The 22340-nt window shown below is 44.8% G+C and overlaps 1 protein-coding gene across 2 annotated transcripts in view; it reads right to left on the minus strand.

Annotated features, from left to right (window-relative positions):
* Nucleotides 1-8122: 8122 nt before the first annotated feature.
* Nucleotides 8123-22340, minus strand: part of LOC146866324 (E3 ISG15--protein ligase HERC5-like) — a 551381-nt gene continuing 537163 nt past the window's right edge. For both annotated transcript variants that reach the window (XM_085635591.1, XM_085635598.1), the window contains 3 exons: nucleotides 20784-20967; nucleotides 20581-20689; nucleotides 8123-8548 (listed from right to left, as the gene is read on the minus strand). In XM_085635591.1, the coding sequence (XP_085491717.1) occupies nucleotides 8343-8548; nucleotides 20581-20689; nucleotides 20784-20967 (499 nt within the window). In that variant the 3' untranslated portion in view covers nucleotides 8123-8342. The remainder of the gene's footprint in view (nucleotides 8549-20580; nucleotides 20690-20783; nucleotides 20968-22340) is intronic.

Here is a 22340-nt window from a genome sequence, read left to right on the forward strand (position 1 = left end):
TTAGGCACGGTGAGAGTTGGGTAAAACATTTGTATGGAGTACAGAGAGCTTTGAACAACATGCAAAGAAATTCTCTAGGGGGTGTCACTCCATATGTGGTCCTATTTGGGTTAAGAATGTGGGTTCCTGATCTAGACTGTGAAGACACAGTTGCGGATGAAAAGCCTTTTGACATCCATGATCGTTTGGCAGTTTTACAGGATCTAAATGAATCCTGGACACAACAAAGCAATGTCTACCTGAAGCAGACCGCCACTGGGGAAGTCAAATCAGTCACGGCAAGACCTGTCTGGATCCTAAAAGTGAGGGATCTGGTCAGAGAGAAAATAGAGGACAAAAAAGAATTTGGGCCATGCTACAGAAAACCTGTACAGGTCCTAGCAGTCGAAGGAACAAGAACTGTACTTCTAATGCCTCTTGCTGGAAAAAAGAAGAAAAGATGATTTGTCTTAATCAACCTAATCGAACCACACTATGTGGCCGATACTAAGTAGCAGGCCACGTGGACTCCAAAGTAGCAGACGCCCTCCTCTCGCTACAATTCACGAAGTTCAAATGGAAAGACTCATCACGTTCGAAGAGTCAACTGTACGGATTGATGAACTATGCAACAATGCTATGGAACTCGTTCCTCTTGAACCTGAAGTTCAACTTCAAAATCAAACTCAAGATAACTGACAAATTGCTTTTTGACCCAATACAGATGTCTACGTCAACATGCCTCGACAAGAGCAAACTACGATTTCAACGAATCATGATGTAATTCCAACAACTGATCAAACTGCTTCTGGCTACTTCATGAACTTTTATACATTTTCTTTGGATCCATATGAACCTGAAACTACGCCAGCCCAACAATCACAGAAGCAGCAAGTTAAAGACTTTCTGAACTTTCTTAAGAAGACTTACCTGGTGTCACCTTAGGTAGAACTATGGGTAATCACAGGGATACTTTTCTTTCTTTTCTGGTTAGGTTTAGTGATAGTTTTTAGCATGCTTATTAATGGACAATACATTCGGCAAAGCTCTGCAGCCCAAAAGGTGAATTTAATTTTAAAACCACACCAATCATCTCATCGGGAACAAAGATACTTGTCATCAGTGAACATTACAGCAGTTCCCATACCTGATGGTATGGTTTGGGACAAGGTTGATTTCGATATATTTGGCCCGACCAAACTTTTAAAAATTCCACATTTAGATAAAATATCATTACGTGATATCATTACCTCAAGTACATTTTCTGATGATTGGGATTTTGAAACTGGAAATAACATGTTGTCTGAGTTGGAACAATCTGCTGCATTTTCCAATAGTGAAACATTGGAAGGCACATCAGATTTCAAATCAATGTATTGTTTTCAACATTATGGTCATCTTTTTTTGCATAAATCTGCTAATCCTAGAAATGTGTTCACTTACCAGTGGGAACATTGTCCAACACCGCCGAAAGGCAGTACAAAAACATTTACACAAAAGTTTCCATATTTTTCGGGGTTAAATATGTCAGACCCAGCCTCATATTATTATAAGGTTGCACAAACATCAGCACAGAAAAAATGTTAACAAACACCAAACAGATTTATTCTGCATCCTTTATTGCCCAGTTGTCTGGACAACGTTACGACTTATGGAAAGACACCATAGACTTAAAATCAGTCTGGAGTACTAGAGAATGGCACGTTCAGGGAACGGAAGCTTTATTTAGGGCATGCCTCATCCCTCAACAGATCATGTTTTTGAACGAGACAGTGCTACAGATGTCTTGCCTTGGACTAGCCAAGAACAAAGACTTGAATACACCTCGGTTACCAACACCGTCACACACCGAGGGTAACAGAACAATACAAAAAGGGATTACATTAGATGAAATCATACAATACAATAGATTAGACCCCGATTGGAAGAAATGGTTGATTTGGCCAACAGACACCTATAGTTGTCAGGCAAGATTCATAGGTAAAACCGAAGGGTTTAGTATCCATAGGCCAGATCTGCGTTATGTACAGCGAGAACATCCAGGGGTAGTGACATCCTCCAGTATTGGGAAGTTGTGCCTTGATTGGCTAAAAACTTCAACACTCACACAGGTGAAACAACACTTGTCCTTACTCTCACAAGATGTAGATATTAGGGATTTTTTACTAGGTCCCAGGAAACCACGTCAGAAACGTTTCATAAATGCTGGCATTTATGCTGCCTATAATGAAATATGGAAGATATCCCAACAAGAGGTCGCAGGGAAATTACGGTAAATAGACCATACAAATCTAGAAAAATCTCGAGCAGTGGTAGACAATGAGTTAACTACATTGACCTCCAGGATATACTCCTTAAACAACATTGTATCTTCTGCGACAGACATACTTAAACAAGATTTAGCCATATTACAACACGGGCAATCTCAGTTATGTTCTATGTTATGAAGCTGGACACTGCAATCTTTGCGTGCAGGGTATGTGCCTTGGTGTTTTCTTGACAGTACGTCTCTTGTTGAATACAATCTAACAGATAAACAGATAGAAATGGCACAAAGGGGAGCGAAATATACAATGCTGCATATCGAAAAACTGGATAGGTTACCATTCACAGTGGCAGAATCACCATCCACGGAGTGGCTAATCATTGGCCGCATAACTCTACCGGTCACTACCTGTCAGTTTCAGTATTGCCTTGAACAAAAGAGGGAAGGCAGATATGAAAAAATGGGTAAGGAGTACATTAAGGAATCATGGGAATTACCATACAGATTTCGATGCCGGAGTGGGGATTGAGAAGTGTTTCTAAGTGGTACAAACTGTGAGAATGCTTTAAGTGGATCACTCATATGTCAGGATATAATGCTGCACGGGGCTTGTAATGGTTCTGTAGCGAACTTGTCCTGTCATCTGAGGGGTTCCCAGCTGCAGTGATTACTCCAGCATTCGGGCTACTTTCAAATTGGAGTTACTTGATGCTGAACGATCAAGGCTGCTGCGGAATGCTTCCAGGCATCGCATATCTGGTAACCGTGAGCTCCACGGTTACTTGTTGCATGCAAGTATTGTTTCCACCGACAAATACAGTCAGGGAAGCGCCGTTATGGACTTCACTGAATCTTTCTTTAATACGGTTTGATACTCTAAGCAGAATGAAAGCCATGCTTTTACAGAAGTCTGTGCCCTTAACCTCCCCTCAAGAGACTTTTGATCTCCAGATCGCAAGGTCTTCAGCAGAGATACAGGCGCTTATTCATACAAACTGCCCTTTCCATTTCGCAGAAATGGTAAATCGTATCTTTAACATTTCTGATACGACAGGCGGAGTTATACCAAACTTCATACACTCCGTATTTGGAAGCATCTTTGGAGGACTTCCGCTAATCCTGTTTCTAATAGCAGGTATCTTGATTGTCTTCTATCTACTACGCAGTGGAGGTCTCAGTCACCAAGGAGATGGAAAAAGCACTCTTGGAGCGTAAATACCCTGCCCGCATGGTACAACTTCAAGGCACACCTCGCCTAACTAAGTCTGGATGGACTGCATCTTACCTGTCCTCCGATGCCTGTTTTGCGAAGAAGAATGCGAATTAGACCTTTGTTTGATACTCCTATCATGTGCGCAAACAGACGTGAATGCTCTACTGGACCCAATAACGGCCCATGTTCTGCAGTGTCCCCAGCGTATTCCAATATTGATGGCGGCATTCCTAGAGCCACTGCAGGTAGCAACTGCACCTGTTAGTATGGACACCTCCACTGACACCCAGGCTTTGGACGGCGTGCAGACTGCCCCAGCATCGGCTGCGGACAGTGTGGAACATCATCTGTGCTCAATTGATGTACTGTGCGAGGTGCTACAGGGGCCGTCTACTGCGGAAGCAAGCAACAAAAATATTGCATCTACCAGCCAGGACACATAAACAGTTGACTTATTTTGGCTCGTCCTGTGCTGGAAGAAATTCGCCCTTTTTAAAACAAACTCGATTTGGAACTCAAAAACAAAAATTGACATTCCTTTCATTATTGGGCATGCACGGCTTTCAAATGCTTATAGTGGTTCGGACTTTAGCTACGGACACTTTAGAGCTATTGCTTGCAAGATTTTTAACATTTTTATGATTTTTAGATGTTTTAAACATTTTTAGCAAAAATAAATGTTTTTAAACTTTGCGCATACCAATATCTAGTTAGGATGGTAGTACAATAATAGGTTACATATGTCGTCCAGCCGGAAGAGGAGTGGGTGTTATTTTCCATATAGGCGCAGGTAACATCATAACCTTTCACCTATATCCTTCCCTACATTACATACATAACGGTTCTTGGGGACTGATCTTTAAACAAGATATGATACTGCATTCAGAACGCGAGTTTTCCCTAGTTCGATTCTCATACATTACACATGAGGCTTCTTGGAAGCACAGCAGGATTACCATCTACTGCATAATCTCTGTGTATAAAGTTCAGCCCTACGTCATCCTTTAGGCCAACAGTAACACAGCAAGAGGTAGGACCCCTGGGGAGACCTATGGGTATAAATACATCACATCTTGCTTAGGAAGATAGAGGAGACTGTTACTTCTCGGCTGACACACTGACCAGAGACTCTGAGGTTGCTGCATGCAGATGCTCCAGCTAGCAGTGGTCTAACTTCCCAAGTGGGGTGTTCAACTCAAGATCAAGACGGGGTCCCAAATTCTCTCATTCTCAGGTAATGGGGTGGACTAAATCCTAGAGGGATTATTGGCATAACACCTACACAGATGCTAGGTACATTTAGGTACATCTAGTTAGGGAGGCATTGTGTCGGATTGTGCACTCTTTATCATGTGTTTTATATACTTGTATGTATTCATGATTTCTGCAAGATGGTAGAACTATACCATCCCTTTACTTTTGTAGTATTGCTAATCATATATCTCTGCTACTGTCTAATGGTTGTTGCAACTCATCTATTCTACACTACAATAACAACTGTTCAATACATTCTTATTGAGAACGCCCAGTATGTTTATTCTGTGTATCTCTGAGACGAACCAAGTGAGCATGAGTGACTGAGCAAAAAGTAGTATATTGTTGCCACGATCCTGGGGGATCAGGGTTGTCATGTTCTGAGGTTGCCAAGAACTATTCTCTCCCCGATAAGAGAAGATTCTAGTGGCACTGTGAGCTAGCTGATACAGACAGGCTAACTTATCAGGTGGGGGTGCACAGAATCAGTCTGCCACCAAACACACAGTTTATATTATCCAAATGCGCAGATCCTGTATAGGGTATATAGGAACTACACAACAGAAACTTAAATCATATTCACAAAGGCTATGGCATGAACTATATTTAAAAGCAACAAACTTGAAGTAATAGGCACACACTACAAAATATTTAAGACCCGCCGAAATGCAAACATGATTCTACATTTTGAAAATCATTATCTCTATCTGTAATACCATATCCTCATTACAAAAGACCATTTAAACAGAAATAATATTCTGGAAAAGCACAGCTACAAAAAAAAAATGCAGTTGGAAAAAGTACCTTGTTTTCAAAGAAAGAAGGAGCCCCAGCAATGAAAGAAGTGCATGAAGACATCGCAAAGGAAGAAGTATTTGGTCCAAGCTCCACAGAAAAGACAAACACACTAAGACAGACGTGAACAAAGCAGAAACCTACAGGAAATGGAATACAATAACCTGTAAGAAGCAAGGAAATTAGAGTGACAAGCAAGCCAACAAATGGTAAGTAATGGGTAGCCTGTAAGCCCCTTTCAAGTTTTTTAATTTCAGGAGATTTCCTAAGCCCTCTGCATTCAAAACCTAAAAAGATTTGCAAGAATTTCCTTTAAAGTCTTGTGCAGCAGGCATGTAAATGCGTATTTATATTCAATATTTGGTGACCAGAATACAGAACTTGAGGGAAATATACAGTAGAAAATTAGGGTTACTTAGGTTGAAAGCATCAGGGGTAGTGCTACTATTGGTGCAGCAGGTGCAGTGGCACTGGGGCCTATTGATCCCTTATAATTGCTATATTTATTTTCCCAATAGCAGTAAAAGAGCCATTTTCCTTGATAGCACCAGGCCCCATGGCAGCCTTGCTACGCAACTGTAAAGTATGTGGCTGCAACATTAGTGCCAGGAGAGTACACATGAGGTTATTCCCTGTGTGATTTGCATTTGCAAGGCATGCAGAGATGTCCTCAGTTCCCCCAAGAAACTATTAATTATGTTTGTCCAGTTGCAATTTACAAGGCTCATAGAGAATTACTCTGATCCCGCTAAAGGAAGACTCAAATGATGTTGAAAAGGTGGTGAACTATGAAGTAATGGAAATATATCACTCTGCAGTGATCTAGTTGTAGTATTTTTTGAAGGTGTGAGATTTTTGGTTTGTTAATCAGGCAACATTTCTCAGAGATGATTCAAAGGAGTTATAGGCTTACAGTTGTTTCATTAAGGTATATCGCTGTCAATACACATTGATTTATAACAGAACTATATACATTGTTAGGACGTGTGATTAAGTTTGTTGCTGGCATATTCATGTGAAAAAAAGGTAAAGGAGAGACAATGTCATTAGGTCACACAGCGGCCTCGTATGGGGGAGGTGGTTGTATACAGTGTGGCAGAAGCAGGGGTTCCTGACCATTCCCTTTAGGCTGGTATGGGCGGCCGAATCTGTTTTAGACACCCTGAGGTTTCATCACTGAAAACAGAGTCCTAGGATGGGAAAAGATTTAGAGAAATCTTTTCAATACGTAATTGAGTATTTTCCCTGAATTTTTATTTTGGTTGAATTAATTCTGTGTGTAGCATATATTACTGTTGAATCAAAGAATAATTTCATTTTTAATAACAGTGCACATGATTTGATGGTCTTTGCAGCTCGCTATAACAGAAGCTAAATGCTATGTTCTCTTTAACGAGGGGTTCTCGTATATTATATAGAACTCTTCTACTGTGATTGTGAGCACCTGCCATTCATTTCAAAGGAAAGGGTGGAGAAGTGCAGGAAAAAAATGAAGATTAATTGTAAACAGACTAATCAAGTGCTACAAGGGAAACACGGAGCAATAGGTCCTAAAGTCAAGAATGAGGAGCACAACGTGGATAAGCAGACAAGAACAGCAAAAGCAGAACAAAATAGGAACATGAAAAGTAGTTTGGAATTGTAAACATGGATGTAGTTCCTTAATTTCTAAAATGAAAACCGATCAGGTGACAGAGTGGCACATTCGTTGACAGAACTGGAACACAGAACGCAGGTCAGGGAAAATAACAGAAGCGAGTGACACTGAGATGGAGCTGAACCACAAGGGTACATAGTACATAAGCAGTAGTCCTATCAGCTAAATGATAACTAAACTGGATAAGAAGGATGAAGCCAATGTGTTCTTTACACAAAGCCACATATTCAATTTAGAGGAAGAACAATAATGGAGCACACTAGGAAATGAAATAATGCTGTTTTCAGGGATGACTCAATGCCACCAAGAAGCAAAACCTGAATTGATCAAACAATTAAGGTGGCATGTGGGACAATTAAATGGCATGACCACACTACAAAAGGAGGGCAAGAGGCCACATAGGCATTTAGCTTAATTGGATACCCTCTTTGATGCTGCTATTGAGATCACTGACTACATTGATTGGGAGGCAGGCAGCAATTCCTGTATTGGATGCATTTGACATAAGCAGAACTTGGAACCATTAATCGGGCTCTTCAGTCTCCTCCCAGTCCACACACCCATATCCATTGGGAGGAATACATCTAGGTATGTACAGTAGATCCCCCACTCTCCAGCCAGAGCAAACAATCAAACGTAACACTACAATGGTTCATCTAATGCCCCATCAAAGTCACTCCAGACAAGTCTCATGAGACACTAAGGGAGGAATAGGTTTTGATTAGATCCGTCATGAGAGACATTGGACTGATCATTGCTTACATCTTACATCAAATGCTGTAAGCAAAGCTTCATAAAAAGCACAAACATCAAATGCTGAAAACAAAGCTTCATAAAAAGCACAAACTTTTTTTCCCTCACAAAATACAAAGGAAATATTTAGATTTACTATCTAATTACACAATTGACCTTTAAATTTGTAATCGGAAGAAAACAACCAGTTTGTTTCATTTGAAGCTTTGGATGTCATTGAATATTTTTAATCACTTATTATACCACAATCAGTTCTAAAAATACAGCTCAAACCTTATTGAAACAATAAATTACAGCTCATTTCTGTAAAAAATATATTAGAAACCTTTTAATTATACATATTCAAATTTTTTTTACAGTGTCGTTATTTTACAATGTTCAAAAAAGTTAAACATATTATTTAATGATCTTCTTCATGGTTTACATTAATAAAATCCTCTGTTGTGGCAGATAGCAAGCAACAGCTTTTCCTTGAGAACTTCCTTCTTAGAGTATGGTGGAAGTCCTAGGGTCTGGTAGCAGGTTTGTGCATATGGAAGATGATCTTCAGTAAATAAAGGGCTGGACGTGATCATTATCTTTAAATAGTCCATTCCAAAAACAGGGACGCTGTCACTTCCCACAAGAAACACTGAATTGTGGAGGAAATGGGAAACATAAATGTCAGAAAGCAGAAATATCTCTGATACACACAGAATTGGTAAATCCACACAATAAACAATACACCTAGCAATAGGAAAATGGTTACAAAATGCAAAGCGCCATAGTACCCTCCACAAAACACCACTCGCCCTTAGAGCTACTATCAAAGCATCGCAGCTGTAAAGGATGGCTCAAGAAAGAGTTTTATTCAGTGCTGGGATACCTTCTTGGGTGATAGAGTGCTCTACAAATCTGCACAACATAAAATACATGCATTTCTACATTATTGGAAAAATTTTTACTTGCTCTGGGAGCCTGCTGAGTGCAAGCAGCGCCTCCCAAACGCCGACATACGCCCCCTGATCGCCGCCATTGACGGTGTGCAGCGAGGCCACGCCCCCTCTCTGGCCACGCCCCCCGCCCAGTTCAAATAGCGCTGAATGAGAGCGCGATTTGATTGATTCTTCACTCCTGAGGCGGAAAGCCGGGAGCATACATCGTAACTTGCCGCATTTTTAAAAATTTTAATAGTTGAGTGTTATTTTACTACTGTGTCTAGAATCATTTCGCCTACCTGGCAAAAGCATTTTTTACTCGCTCTGGGAGCCTGCTGAGTGCAAGCAGCGCCTCCCAAACGCCGACATACGCCCCCTGATCGCCGCCATTGACGGCGTGCAGCGAGGCCACGCCCCCTCCCTGGCCACGCCCCCCCCGCCTCTCCCTCACTATAAAATGTACTACTGGAGGAAGCGCAGCGGACGAGCGCAGCGGGAGCGCCGTTTGCGCGCCGAAGGCGTGCTTAAGGCAAGCTCGTCTGCGCTCGTCCGCGACGAGGACGCGACTAGCGCAGACATCTCTGCACAAATTTGCTCGCAGCCCCCACGCTATACGCGGGAAACCCTGTTTAACCTGCGAGAATTCGCTCACGAAGGTAAGCTCATCTTTGATGACACCGCCTTTCCACTGCTTGACTTCACTCATAAGGGTCTGCTCCTGGGAGGCCTTTTGAATGTCAGATCACTGCCAAAGCATGCTAACGAAATTCATCTCCTCATAGAATCACACCACCTGGATGTCCTCTTCCTAACCGAAACGTGGACTCACGCAGACTGCGACATTGAATTAGCATGGGCTTGCCCTCAAGACTTCCAAATTTTGCACCTTCCCAGACCCAAAGGCCGTGGTGGCGGTGTAGGCATGATATATAGAGCCTCCTGGCACATTAATACCATAGACATGGACTCAGTTGCCGGGACTGAGCTCTTCGGCCTTTCCATAAACTGCCACTCCGGAGGTATCTTCACGGCAATTATTTGCTACCGACCTCCAGGGTCTTTCACCTTCCAACAACAGCAAGCGCTACTGACCACCTTCACGAACATGGCAACCTCCCATAATAAATTAATCATTCTAGGGGACTTCAACCTCTGGCCAAACGGGAGCCTAGACACCGGTCTAGAAAACCTCCTGCTCTCCTGCGAAAGCGTGGGACTCTACCAACTGGTTAAGCATCCTACCCACTCAGCAGGCCACCGACTTGACCTCATCTTTTCCAGTCATGGTTTAACACATTTGAACGACATTCTGCCCATGAGCTGGACAGATCATGCTCTTATCAAATTCTACATTACCACCACAAAAACTAGAAAGCTGAATAATAGCGCACCATCCGAATTTAATTATAGGGACTGGAAAGCTCTGGAAAAACTGAGTTCCACCACCACCGTCTTCAACGTAGAAGATAGCTTCTCCCCAATCAACCCGGTTGAAGACAACTACAGAGCCTTTTGCACAAGGATAGTATCCACCACGGACTCTATTGCTCCACTAAAAAGATGCAAACCTAAAAGCAGAGCACCAGCCCCATGGTATAACGACTCCCTGAAAACCCTCAAATCAGCCTGTAAACAGGCCGAGAGGAAGTGGAGACAAGGCTACTGCGAATCAAACAAAATTAGCTGGAAAAACAAGCTCCTTGAATACAAATCAGCCATCGCAGAGAGCAAATCCACCTATTACTGCTCCACTATAGTCAACGCAGCAAATAGCTCCAAAAGCATCTTCCAGATCCTTGATAACCTTATCCACCCCGACTGTGCCAAGAAAACTATCCCCCCTTCGCAGACCCTCTGCGATAATCTCGCACAGTTCTTCACGAACAAAATTGAGACAATCATTCAGAATCTTGCAATTCCCCCTTTTCAAGATAATCTAAACTCCCCCGGAGCCGCTATTACCAACCTTGAGCCGCCGAGCCCAGGACACCTACCAAGGGAATGCCTACAGGCTCTCCCCCCTATCCCCGAAGCAGATTTCGAGATACTGGCACACTGAATCACTTCTGGGTCCCCCCTCGACCCATTGCCCCCTAAAACCTGGAAAGCGTGCGGAACTGAACTATTCCACACCCTCCGCAGGATCTGTAACCAATCTCTGGGCTGTGGATTTGTCCCCACCCCCTGGAAGCAAGCACTCATCACCCCGCTGCTAAAAAAAACCTCCTTGAACCCCGAGTGTCTATCCAATTTTCGACCTATATCGCTCCTACCCTTTCCAGCGAAAGTGGTGGAACGCTGGGTTAGCTCCTGTCTTTCGACACATCTTGAGCAGAATCACTTCTTGGACGACTTCCAATTCGGTTTTCGCCCAGCCCATGGCACCGAAACGGTGGTGCTTACAACCATGGAAGAACTTCGGATGCGTGCAGACAGGGGCCACGCAGTAGCCTTGATCTTATTGGACCTGTCTGCCGCATTCGATACGGTTAATCATATGATTCTGCTGAAGAGGCTCAGAGAGGCAGGGGTCGACGGCACCGCCCTGCTATGGTTCCACTCATACTTGAGAGATAGGAAACAGGCTGTGTCCCTCCCCCCTTTTCAATCCGCTTTTTCCCCAGTACCTCACGGTGTACCCCAGGGCTCGTCCATTAGCCCGATCCTTTTTAACGTTTATCTAAAACCACTGATCACGTTAATCAAATCCTACAGATTGAAAACGGTAAACTACGCGGACGACACCCAGCTCATCCTCTCCTGGGAGGGGGAGGATTCAATCCCCATGGAATCGTTCCATGATTGCTTAAGAGACACAGCCGGCTGGCTGCACATGAATTCCCTGCAATTCAATTCCTCCAAGACCGAGGTCCTGTTCTGCTCTGGGAGCCGGATTCCTCGCCTATTTCCTACAGAATTCTGGCCCCGGAAAACCCAGAAAAACCACAGCCGGTCACTAGTGTACGCAATCTGGGTGTTATGCTAAACAACAACCTCAGCATGGAAACGCAGGTAACTAAAACAGTCTCTACTTGCTCGGCCCTACTGCGTTCTTTACGTAAAATCATGCCACTACTCCCCGCTCAGGCCCGAGCACTAATAGTCAGGTGCACTATCCTTAGTCGCCTTGACTATTGTAATGCTCTTTTGCTCGAGTCCCCAGCTGTTCTACTGGACAGACTCCAAAGAGTCCAGTCGGCTGCAGCCAAACTGGCCCTTGGTTGGACCAGGAGATCCTCGGCCACAGCAGCCTTAGCCGAACTACATTGGCTCCCTTTGAAGCAGCGAATTGCTTTTAAAGCACTCTGCCTTGTCTTCAAGGCACTACACGGAATGGGCCCCAGATCCCTATAAAAATTGTTTTCCTGGTACACCCCCACCAGAACTCTCCGATCCACCTCAGCCTGCCTTGTGTTGGTACCCAGATTTAACAAGGTAAGGACCGGGGGAAGATCCTTCAAAGTGGCCGCCGCCAAACTTTGGAACAGTTTGCCGGTCGACATTCGCCAAATTCCAAAACTCCTGCCTTTCAGAAAACGAATCAAAACCTGGCTCTTCCCCAATCCCGTTCACTGCTAACGCCCTAATTAGCCTCCCGTCTCTTTCCTTCCTAAGGAGTGAGCTTCAGCGCCAGGATACCTGTCAGGTGACAGTTGCGCTCTACAAGTGTTTTAAATAATAATAAATAAAATAAATAAAACACTCTTATGTACAAGTTCCAAATCGTGGAAAATATACAATTTTGTTTCTTTAAATGCAGAGGGATATTGAAGCAAGGGCTGGAAATTTAGACTGAAAAGGTTGTTTCTTATCAAAGATTCCTAATAGATGACAGGTTAGGGCCCTGGTATCACCCCAGAAGCAGATGCCATCTACCATGGTACATTCTCTTGGGTCCACTTTCACCTTTTGAGCTTTATTTTTCAGCAGGTTCTCCAAGTCCCCTTGAATTCAACAATCTGCATGTTTCTGGCTCATACCCAAGAAGGCACTGCTAATGTTTCAAACGAACGAGTTACTTACCTTCGGTAACGATGTACCTGGTAGAGACATAGTCTAGCCGCAGATTCCTTAACTTAGAATATCCCCAGGCGTCAGACTGGATCTAGAAAATTTTCCGCAGCAGCACCTCTGCGCGCCGGGGGGCGATGCCGCCCGGCTCCGCCCAGACGTCGTTCACGGACATGATGTCAGCGGAGCCATATGTGCCCCTCCCGGCGCGCTGTCAGTGTTTGTCGGAGAAACGTTTCCGCGTCAAAACGCGGAGCCATCACCAAAAAACTGTGAGAATATGGAAACAGTGTGCAAAAATGATGAAAAAATAGAAGAAATTGACAGGTGAGACAGAGCAGTTCTCTGAAGAGACACCCTGCAAGAGCGAAGGCTCAATCAACGTTAAAGGGAGACAATGTGGAGCACAGGTCGGGGACACAATATTAAGGAGAGGTCACCACAAGACGTCACCAGAAAGAGACGTCGCAACCCCAATACAAGACCCATAAATGTACAGAGCCACTAGATCTGAAGTAAAAGGCTGCAGGGGTGGCAAAGACCACAAGGCAATGCAGAAGGGGAGAGCGGGATGGTGGAAAAAAGCGTGAATAGATTTCACACCATTCAATCCAGGCCGAGGGCTGGAAAGAACACAGGATCTATCAACAAACCGCCTAATCTTGAGAATGGGCGGAATGGAGCAGAGAAACAGAATGAAGCAGTCTGTGTTGGAGTGAGAGAATATCACTTTGCAAAAGGGCAAGCCACCCTAAGGGAGGCGAGTATAGAAAGCCCCAACCTGGTCCTTGCAGAACGCGGAGGACGGGCGGGTGTTAAGGAATTTGCGTCTAGACTATGTCTCTACCAGATACATTGTTACCGAAGGTAAGTAACTCGTTCACCTGATAGAGACGTCTAGCCGCAGATTCCTTAACTTAGAATAGATACCAAAGCCATACCCATGGAGAAGGCGGGTCTGCGACTGAACCCCACCAAGTTCCTGAGAGAATTTAGTCATCCATAAGGTGAGTAAAACAGCACAGTCAACCTTTGGGATGAGCCATTGTGAGGACAGTAATGTGGCGCAGTTAACCGCCCGACCATGAAGCTCTAAAGAGAGCGGAAAACACTGGGAGGCAAAGGCACCAGAAGCTGTTAAGAACAGCACACAAACCTCTTTGTGTATTCCTGAGTTGAAAGAAGGAAAGCACAGAGCCAGGATGCCCGTGGCGAAGTGAGATGGTTATAACTTTAAAAAAGGGTTTAAGGGATCCACCGGACCCGAGGTGGCGACAGAAAGCGAAAGCAATTACCGGTCGACCAAGCAGAACAGTGGAAAAAAGGGCACTGTAGAACCTGCACTTGCAAAGACACGTGGGGCAGCAGTGGCAAGAGGCTGATTATCCAGCAAGTGCCAGCATGGAAGAAAACATATACTAGATATGCTGGAGGAAAAAAGAAGGTCATGACTTCGCAAGAAGTGGAGCTGATCCGAGGGTTTGAGAGAGAGCTGCCGAAGCAACATGTCGCCTGCAGCAAATCCTCTTGACAGTAACTGGTATGACAGAGACATCGCACACCGGTCTGATATGTACAACCGTGAAAAGGAGCTCAGTTGAAACCTGCACCAGCAAAACACAAGTGACAGCAGTGACAGGATGTCAATCCGTGGCCATAAGGTGCCGGTAGTACGTAGGCCCAAGACACGCCAGGACTTAGGCGGTGTGTCATAACTTGTAAAAAGGGCAGATGACAAGCAGTAAAGCCTCAACGAACAAGAGCGAAGCCCGGAAGGCACCTAAGCCTTCCAGAAGGTAGCTAAGCATACCGTGTGGATGCTGGAACCACACGAAGTAAGCAAGGACCTCCTGAAGCGGAGCGTGAGCTGCCCAGAAGCGCACAACAGCAAGAAGGCAACTGCCCCAAAAAGGGGCACCAAACAAGCCGGACACTACATAAGAGCAGGCGGAACACGCAAACCGGGCCAAGAACCACGGACACCGTATGAATAAAAGAGCCTGCACGGATCCACCTGGTAGGAACACAGAGCAGATATAGAGCAGGAGGAAAAACATTAAAATCATGAAAACGTGACCCAACAAGAGTCTAGAGTAGGCTGAAATTACTCGCAGTCATGTGGAAACTGAGTAGGACAATGTCCAAAGCAGTAAGTAACCCATGCCCCTTGCCCGAGAGGAACAACAGTCCCCTGCAAGACAGAGTAGGGGGAAAAAACTAGTCACAACAGTGGAAAAAGTGAGGACAAATGTAAAAGTTCCGGACCCCAAGAAGCGAGTATTCCAAGGAAAACACGCCCCTTTGAGAGTGCACAGCATGAACCCAAGCAAAAGCGTGGAAACCCCCGTACGGAAACAGCAGGGGTTATGGAAACCGCTGTAGAATAAGTGGCCAGAAGGAGGCCATGACCATGCACAGCAGAGAACATCTGCTAATCCACTACCTTGGAGGACAAACCCAGAACAGGCTGTTTGTCCAAGTTGCACCAATAAGCAAGCCGCACAGCGGCAAATAGGGTGTCAGTTGTGAAAAAACTGCAACAACAAGGTGTCCCGCCAGGCATGCGAGACACCGCACAGCATGGAACCTATGCTAGGTTCCGATGCACCACAGACGGACTAACCCAGACATGCAATAGAGCAATGCTGTAAAAGAATCACTGTAGGAATAAACAAGTGGCACCCAGCAGGATGTCCACGGGGAGACTCCATAGGAGCGTACCAAGGAAAAGGCAGAACCTAATGCCAGCAAATACCCCACAAAGAGTAAGGCTAATCCCCGGTAGGGGTGTCCTCCTGGGCTAAGCACACAGTCAGAGGACTGAAAAACAAGAGAAGCAGCCGACTGGCTGCGCCAAACAAACTGAGAAATGGCTAACAGTAACCAGTCCCGAAACCCAACCTGTGCATCAGGGCGGGTCCCAGAAAATAACGCTGAGAACACAGCAACAAGAGTTATCGCAGGTCGGACAAAAGACGGGAGACCGCCGAATCTGCATGGCGGTCAAAAAGATCCACTCAATTGAACGGAAGCTCTCTGAGGGTATCCCGAATATGATCAGGGAAGCGACTGTCGCACAGCCAAGCATGGCGACATAAAGTCACAGTGCGAGCTAGGATCCGTCCCATAGAGTCAGTTGCATCCAGGGAAGCCCGAAGGGAAAATTGCGCCATGCATCTCCCATACAGAAGAATGCGGAGCAATTCTGTACGTGACCCTTCTGGAATAGAAGAGAGAAGGTGAGCAACTGAGTCCCAAAGAGCAGCAGATGCGCGTGCAAACACACAGGCTGTATTTAAAAGCCGGAGGCCTGCGCTAGCGGAGGCGAAAAGCCTGCAACCACAATCATCCAGCCACCAAGACTCTCTCGTGGGAGGTAACAATGGTAAAGAGGGTGAAGATTGCAAATCAAAGGCTGCCTGAACAACTAGGTCCTGAGCAGGTGGGTGAAGAGACAGACAAAGAGGATCACCTGGGTCTGGTCGGTGCCTACGGGCAAAAGCCCGATCAACCGGGTCACCCGAAGAGGGTCTGGACCAAGTGCCACGCAGGGTGTCAAATAGTGAGTCCCCGAAGGGCAGCAAAGGTTCTCCCTCAATAGGCTGCAAATGGAGCAGATCCAATAAAGAATCAGAAAGTTGAGGCACCATAGGAGGCTGTAGGCCAAGCACAGCAGCCGCCCCATGAATAGCTTGCGCAAAGGCAGCACTAGACTCAGTTGCCATCCGAGTAGGTGAGAACAAATGGTCAGTAGGGGAAGGTTGAAGGCTAAGCATACTACTGGACATGAGGAGTGGCGAAGACGGAGACTGACCTGAAGGCCAGGCTACACAAGGAACTTGCCCCCTGACCCCTTGATCAGGGGAGTCCAAGGAAGACCCAGGATCCACAGGAGGAGGCGTAAATGGGAGCACAGGCGTCAACGGAGGCCGAGGGGGACTACAGCCGCCTGATCAGTCGGGGGGTTCAACCACCAAGGGAAGCCGGCTCGACGCTGGAATCGGCATCGATCAGTGCCGTAGTGGATTCGCCGGGATGCCGACAACCTCCCTGGAGAGAGCACAAGGCGCTGGCGCAGAGCCTGTGGTATTACCTGGCGCCGAGGTCGGCGTCGCCGGTGTCGTGGGCGCTGCCTCCAACGTCAGCGCAGGGAGCCCTACAGGGCTATGCGCTGAGCGACGGGGAGGGCCATGCTGTAGGCCCTGGCTTGTTGGTGTTGCGTCAGCTTCGGAATCGGAGTCGACGCACACAGCCGGTGCCGGGGAAACGTCCGCAGACGATGACCCGGCAACAGTGCCTGCTACCTCTGTGGGGCCCGAAGACGCACCAGGGAGAGGGGGCAACTGAAAACAAGCCTTAGAATAGGCCTTCATTTGTGCACGTGTTGCCCCAACACCCGGAAAGGGTGGATGCAGAGGATGCCGTATGCCTTTACCCGACGCATTGCGAGAGGAATGGACGGCAGCGGTCAGGCAGTGGAAGAAGATCTCCGTAAGTGGCACCTGTGCTTACCTGTTGTCACACGGCGGTCGCGTGAGCGACCTCGGGACCGAGCCTGATCCTGAGAAGAAGAGCGGCAACGGGAGGGAGCTGGACCAGACATTCGTGCGGCCAGTAATTTCATGTGCCGCTCCCGCAAGGACTTTGGCTTCATCCATTGACATGCGTCACAGTCCTTGGAGTCGTGGTGCACGCCGAGGCACCGCATACATACGAGGTGCCGGTCAGTGCCAGACATCTGACGCGCACAGGCTTCACAAGCCTTAAAGCTGGAAGGCATTGCACACTGTCCCCCCCCCACCCGACACCCACGGTGTCGAGAAGGCCCAAAAACCAGGCCAAGGAACAGCTGGTTTTCCAGGATCCGCGTTCAAACACGGAAAAGAAGAAAACTGATGTCAGTGCGCCGGGAGGGGCATATATGGCTCTACTGACATCATGTCCATGGACGACGTCAGGGCGGAGCCACTCCCCGGCGCGCAGAGGTGCTGCTGCAAAAACAATTACGGATCCAGTCTGATGCCTGGGGATATTCTAAGTTAAGGAATCTGCAGCTAGACGTCTCTATCAGATACCTCTACTTTATAATCTCTAGAGTGTACAAACATGTACATGCTTATGCCTAGTTTTTTCATATAAAATACTCAACAGCATTAAATGGTATCACTGCAGTTTGTGTTATGAACATTCCATTAATTGTTGCAAAATGTGCAGGCAGTATATGTGCACTGCAAAACAAATAAAAGGCAATGGAAAGAATGCCTGAATTAACCACAGCCACTGCCTGAAACTAATTCAATCATTCCTTCCATACCGTTGTTGTTTGTTGTAGGAGATGCCCTAATGACACGCGCATGCCCATACTGACGTCGAACGCTCTCTGTGGTAGGACACAAATTGTACCACGCTGAGGAGAGCTTAGCAGGCCCAAACTCGTCTGTGTTCCCATCTGGAAGGAACACGGCCTGGCATGGCAGCTCTCTGTCTGGAGTTGCATAGTGTAAGAACAATGATCGATAAATGCGACTGCCAGCCATCATTAGTGGTTGAGATGAATTCAAGTATTCATCCCATGACTGTTATTTGTGGCATGTATTCACAAATTTGGTTTCCATTTTGCAAGAAGGTTCAGACCATGCTTTTCTTCTGCATATGAAAATGGCCTGACTGACTGCATGCATGCTGAAAATCTGGTACAGAGTCCAGATATTGAAGCCTGCTGGCGACCTTACAAGAAACCAGAGTCTGACCTTACAAGAAACCAGAGTCTATTACAACAAGCCATTATTTTGTAGTTTCTCCCTCCGTGACGACCTATTACAAAGAACAAGTTCAACATTCTCATGGCATTCTACTCTGCATAATCACATAACTAAATTGTGGACATATGCGCCTTTAACTACATGAATTATACAACCATAGTTACATTTGTAATCAGATGAATTTAGTTAACTTTGGGGGAATAATCTTCTACTGGTAATATATTGTGTATGCCATCTCATATATTTTTAACTTTGATATAAATGTATGTAATTGGTCTACTGTTGTCATCACTTCTTTACACTTCACCTCTGTTATGAATTCCAAGTGAATTTGTCCAGCGGATATCATGGCCAAGCTCACCCTGTGATTTGACAGGAGTCATAAGTTAAACTTTACAGAATGTGGAATAACCACACCCACAAATTTAATTACAACTGATGCCTTTATCTCAAGAGATGAATCTGGTGCTGCCTCTATGGCAGAGAAAGGTGATCTATCAATGCTAAACTTTCGAAGCTCATTTGCTTAGCACCCAATGACTGATGAGCAATAGGCAAGTGGAAACCACAATATAAAATCAATCATCGTTTACTACCACTGGCTCCAGTTAAGTAGTAGATTCTGGGAGACTTGTGATAGGTAATGATGGCTTAGAAACTAGCACAGCACCAACACTCAATTCTTATTCGTGTGAAAAAACAATTGTGTGATCACACTAAATAAAAACTCTGTCTCCAGAGGTGATCAAATAGAATATTGTACTTATCCTGCAGCATTGCAGACGTTCTGCATCCATTCTGTCCACTGATATCCCCAAACAAATAGCTATTTGGAGGAAGTGCCAAACTTTAACTTGCGTTCCCAGCTCTTCTAGTTGTGAGTCTCTGAAAAGTCCACCAGCCTGTGATGTGGAGCATTGCTAGAAAACCTTTTTCAGCTCCTTGAACATCTTATGCCAGCAGTCTAAAGACAGGTGCATCAACGTATTGCCAACATTGTTAATCTTACAACTCAAATTGTGAACTTATGGTTATTTTGAGAAACATAGTCAGGCCTTCAGCACTTGGCTCAGCATTACTGCCACACCTGAGGTTAATCTTGAGGAGGATTCTGGCTGCAATCTTGTTTGGGAGTCTTGCAAAGCCAAAACCAAAGGATACTGAAGACAGCCTTCAAGTGTTGGCAGTTATATTGACAATTATTTGCATAATCTAAATGGTAAAAACATTGCTGTTTATCAGTGTTGAAGCAACAGACTGATAGCATATTCTGATGCCAAGCCATGGTCATTGATAGGTGTCCTTCCCTGAAGACACAGATATGCTGAGAAGTCTCCAGGTCCTTCCTTGGCTTAAGTGAGGGAGAGCTGAGCTTCTGACATGATTTGATTTGATTTATTTTAATAAAGAGTGATGTAAGCTGTAAGGTGTCTTGGAGATAAGAGTCTACTGTCAGATCCTCTAACCAACCATCATTAAAACTACCGTAGAAGAGCAAAAGGCCAGGTTTTTAACTGTTTTCTAAAAAACTGCAAGTTGGATTGTCCTCTCAAGTACTCCAGCATAAGATTCCAGAGTTGCTGTGTTCTGTATCCTCTGCAACTTTTTAACATCCCTATGAAAAAGCACACAAGAGGAAAGAAGGGGGAGGAAGAGAAAGATGGAAAAACAGCAACAACGGGAGGAAGCAGGGATGAAAAAGAACCTGCAAGAGGGAGATAAAGATGCAGAGAGTGTCTAGTGATGGATTAAAGAGGGACATGATGGAATCAAGAATATGTGGGCTTGCTATTCAGCACCCCAACATTTGAAATCACCAGTCACAGGCTTCAGAAAAAATCTTTTGGGCCCTGTACTTATTTTTGTGCGTATTAAGCACTGGAAACCATAATACCCAGTTGATTTGGGGGCTGTCCCCTAGAAGCTGCCACAGCATCTTCCTAGGAAAAATAAGTTTGTTCCTACATACTTACAAAGGAATTTCTTCTTTTCTGACAATGGCAGTTCATGGAAAACTTCCCAGAATATGTTAATAGTTGGATGGGGTGGCTGCTGTTTAAAAACTCCATCATATTCTGCATTCTTCAAAACAAAAAAACAGTTACAATTTACTTAGGAGATTTCATAGAATAATTGCCATAAAATAATCTGTAGATCATGTACACTCTACACAAACCTGTTCTAATTTCTTCCAATCATATTCCTCGTTTCCAATGATGATACTCCTCAGTTCCTTCGGATGGAAATCTTTGACAAGCTCCTTTTCACAGACTTTGTAAAAACCCCTTTTGAATTCCTCAAAAACGACCTCCACGGACTTGTTGAACACGTAGTCTACATACATGTTTACATAGTCATGTCTACAGAAAAAGAAACAAACTCATGTTAAAAGGTGCCTAGCACCTCATAATTAAGCAGAAATTACTTACATTCAGAATAGAGATGGAGGCGTATAGGGAAACAAGACCATAAAAAGATTTCTGGAACAGAGAAAACTAGCAGTAGCAAGTTGAGGACTTGAGAGTTGGGCCAGTGTCGGACAATAACCTCTCACCTGAAGGCCAGACACAGCATCATTCACCAGATGTCCTAGTTTATAATCTGCCTCGAGGGTGACAGGGCCAGTGTTTTCCACATACAACTCGATTATGTGCCAGTCCACTGCGACCTACCACTAGCAGGTGTACTTACTATCAAAGTCAGACTATTGAGGGTACTAAATATCGAGGTCAAAAATATCGAAAAAAAATATCGACAGGTGTAGTCTAGATTTTCTATTCCTAACTCCACATACGTGGTATATATCTCTTCAAGGTACGCACATGTAGCATTAGGAACAGGAAATGTATACTCCCCTTTATGCACTTCCCCTTTGATATTTTGTCCCTGTAAATTCTTGTATTCATGTCAGTAGTCAGTAGTACAATCTAATTGCATCACTAGCTGCTGTAAATTAAATGTCAACCGAAGGCATGAGTGCCTTAAAGCACTTTTTTAACACACATCTCTATCTAAGAGAAAAAGCACTTTGTACAGAAATATTAAAATTGGGAAGTGACAGCTATGTAGCCTCAGACCAAAAGTGAGCTCTTTAAAATAGAAAATAAAAACAACGTTGAGCAAGTGGTAAAGTAGAACAAATAGCAACCATAAGGGAAAGTGAGATGAAAACAGAACAAGTAAGTACCAAGTAAATTGATGTAGAACATAACTTCACTTGGCCTTAGTGCCCCCATGCGGCATATATCACGATGAGTTGAGAGCATTAATGCATTATTTATCGGTCCAACCATAAAACTGTGTGACTTTGCAGTCTCCCATTCTCAATTTTCCAAACTTAGGTCAGAATTCGATATTTAAAAAACATTCAGATCATGGCGCACAACAATCAATTAGAGTTCCCTCCCTTTATTCGCCACTTCACCGGAGCCTGGTTGGACCATAACATACAGAAACCCATCATCATATGGTGCATGCTGATTTTATCCCTCATCTAGTGTCACTAATTAAAAACAGCACAAAAAACCTTGTAATTCTGTTGTATCTGCTATGAAATCAAGTATATTTGATTCTGAAGACCCAACTAGTGACGTGTTGCATTAATCGCTGTAAAATAATCCACAGTAGTACGTGGTGAAGGCAGTGGCAGCCGACGCATATTAGCAGTGGTGGGGTGAGTGGCGAGGGTGCGGGTGGAATAAAAACTATAAAAAGAAAATTGAACTCCTGCTAC

Source organism: Triturus cristatus, chromosome 2_1 (assembly GCF_964204655.1).
Source record: "Triturus cristatus chromosome 2_1, aTriCri1.1, whole genome shotgun sequence".
NCBI lineage: Eukaryota > Metazoa > Chordata > Amphibia > Caudata > Salamandridae > Triturus > Triturus cristatus.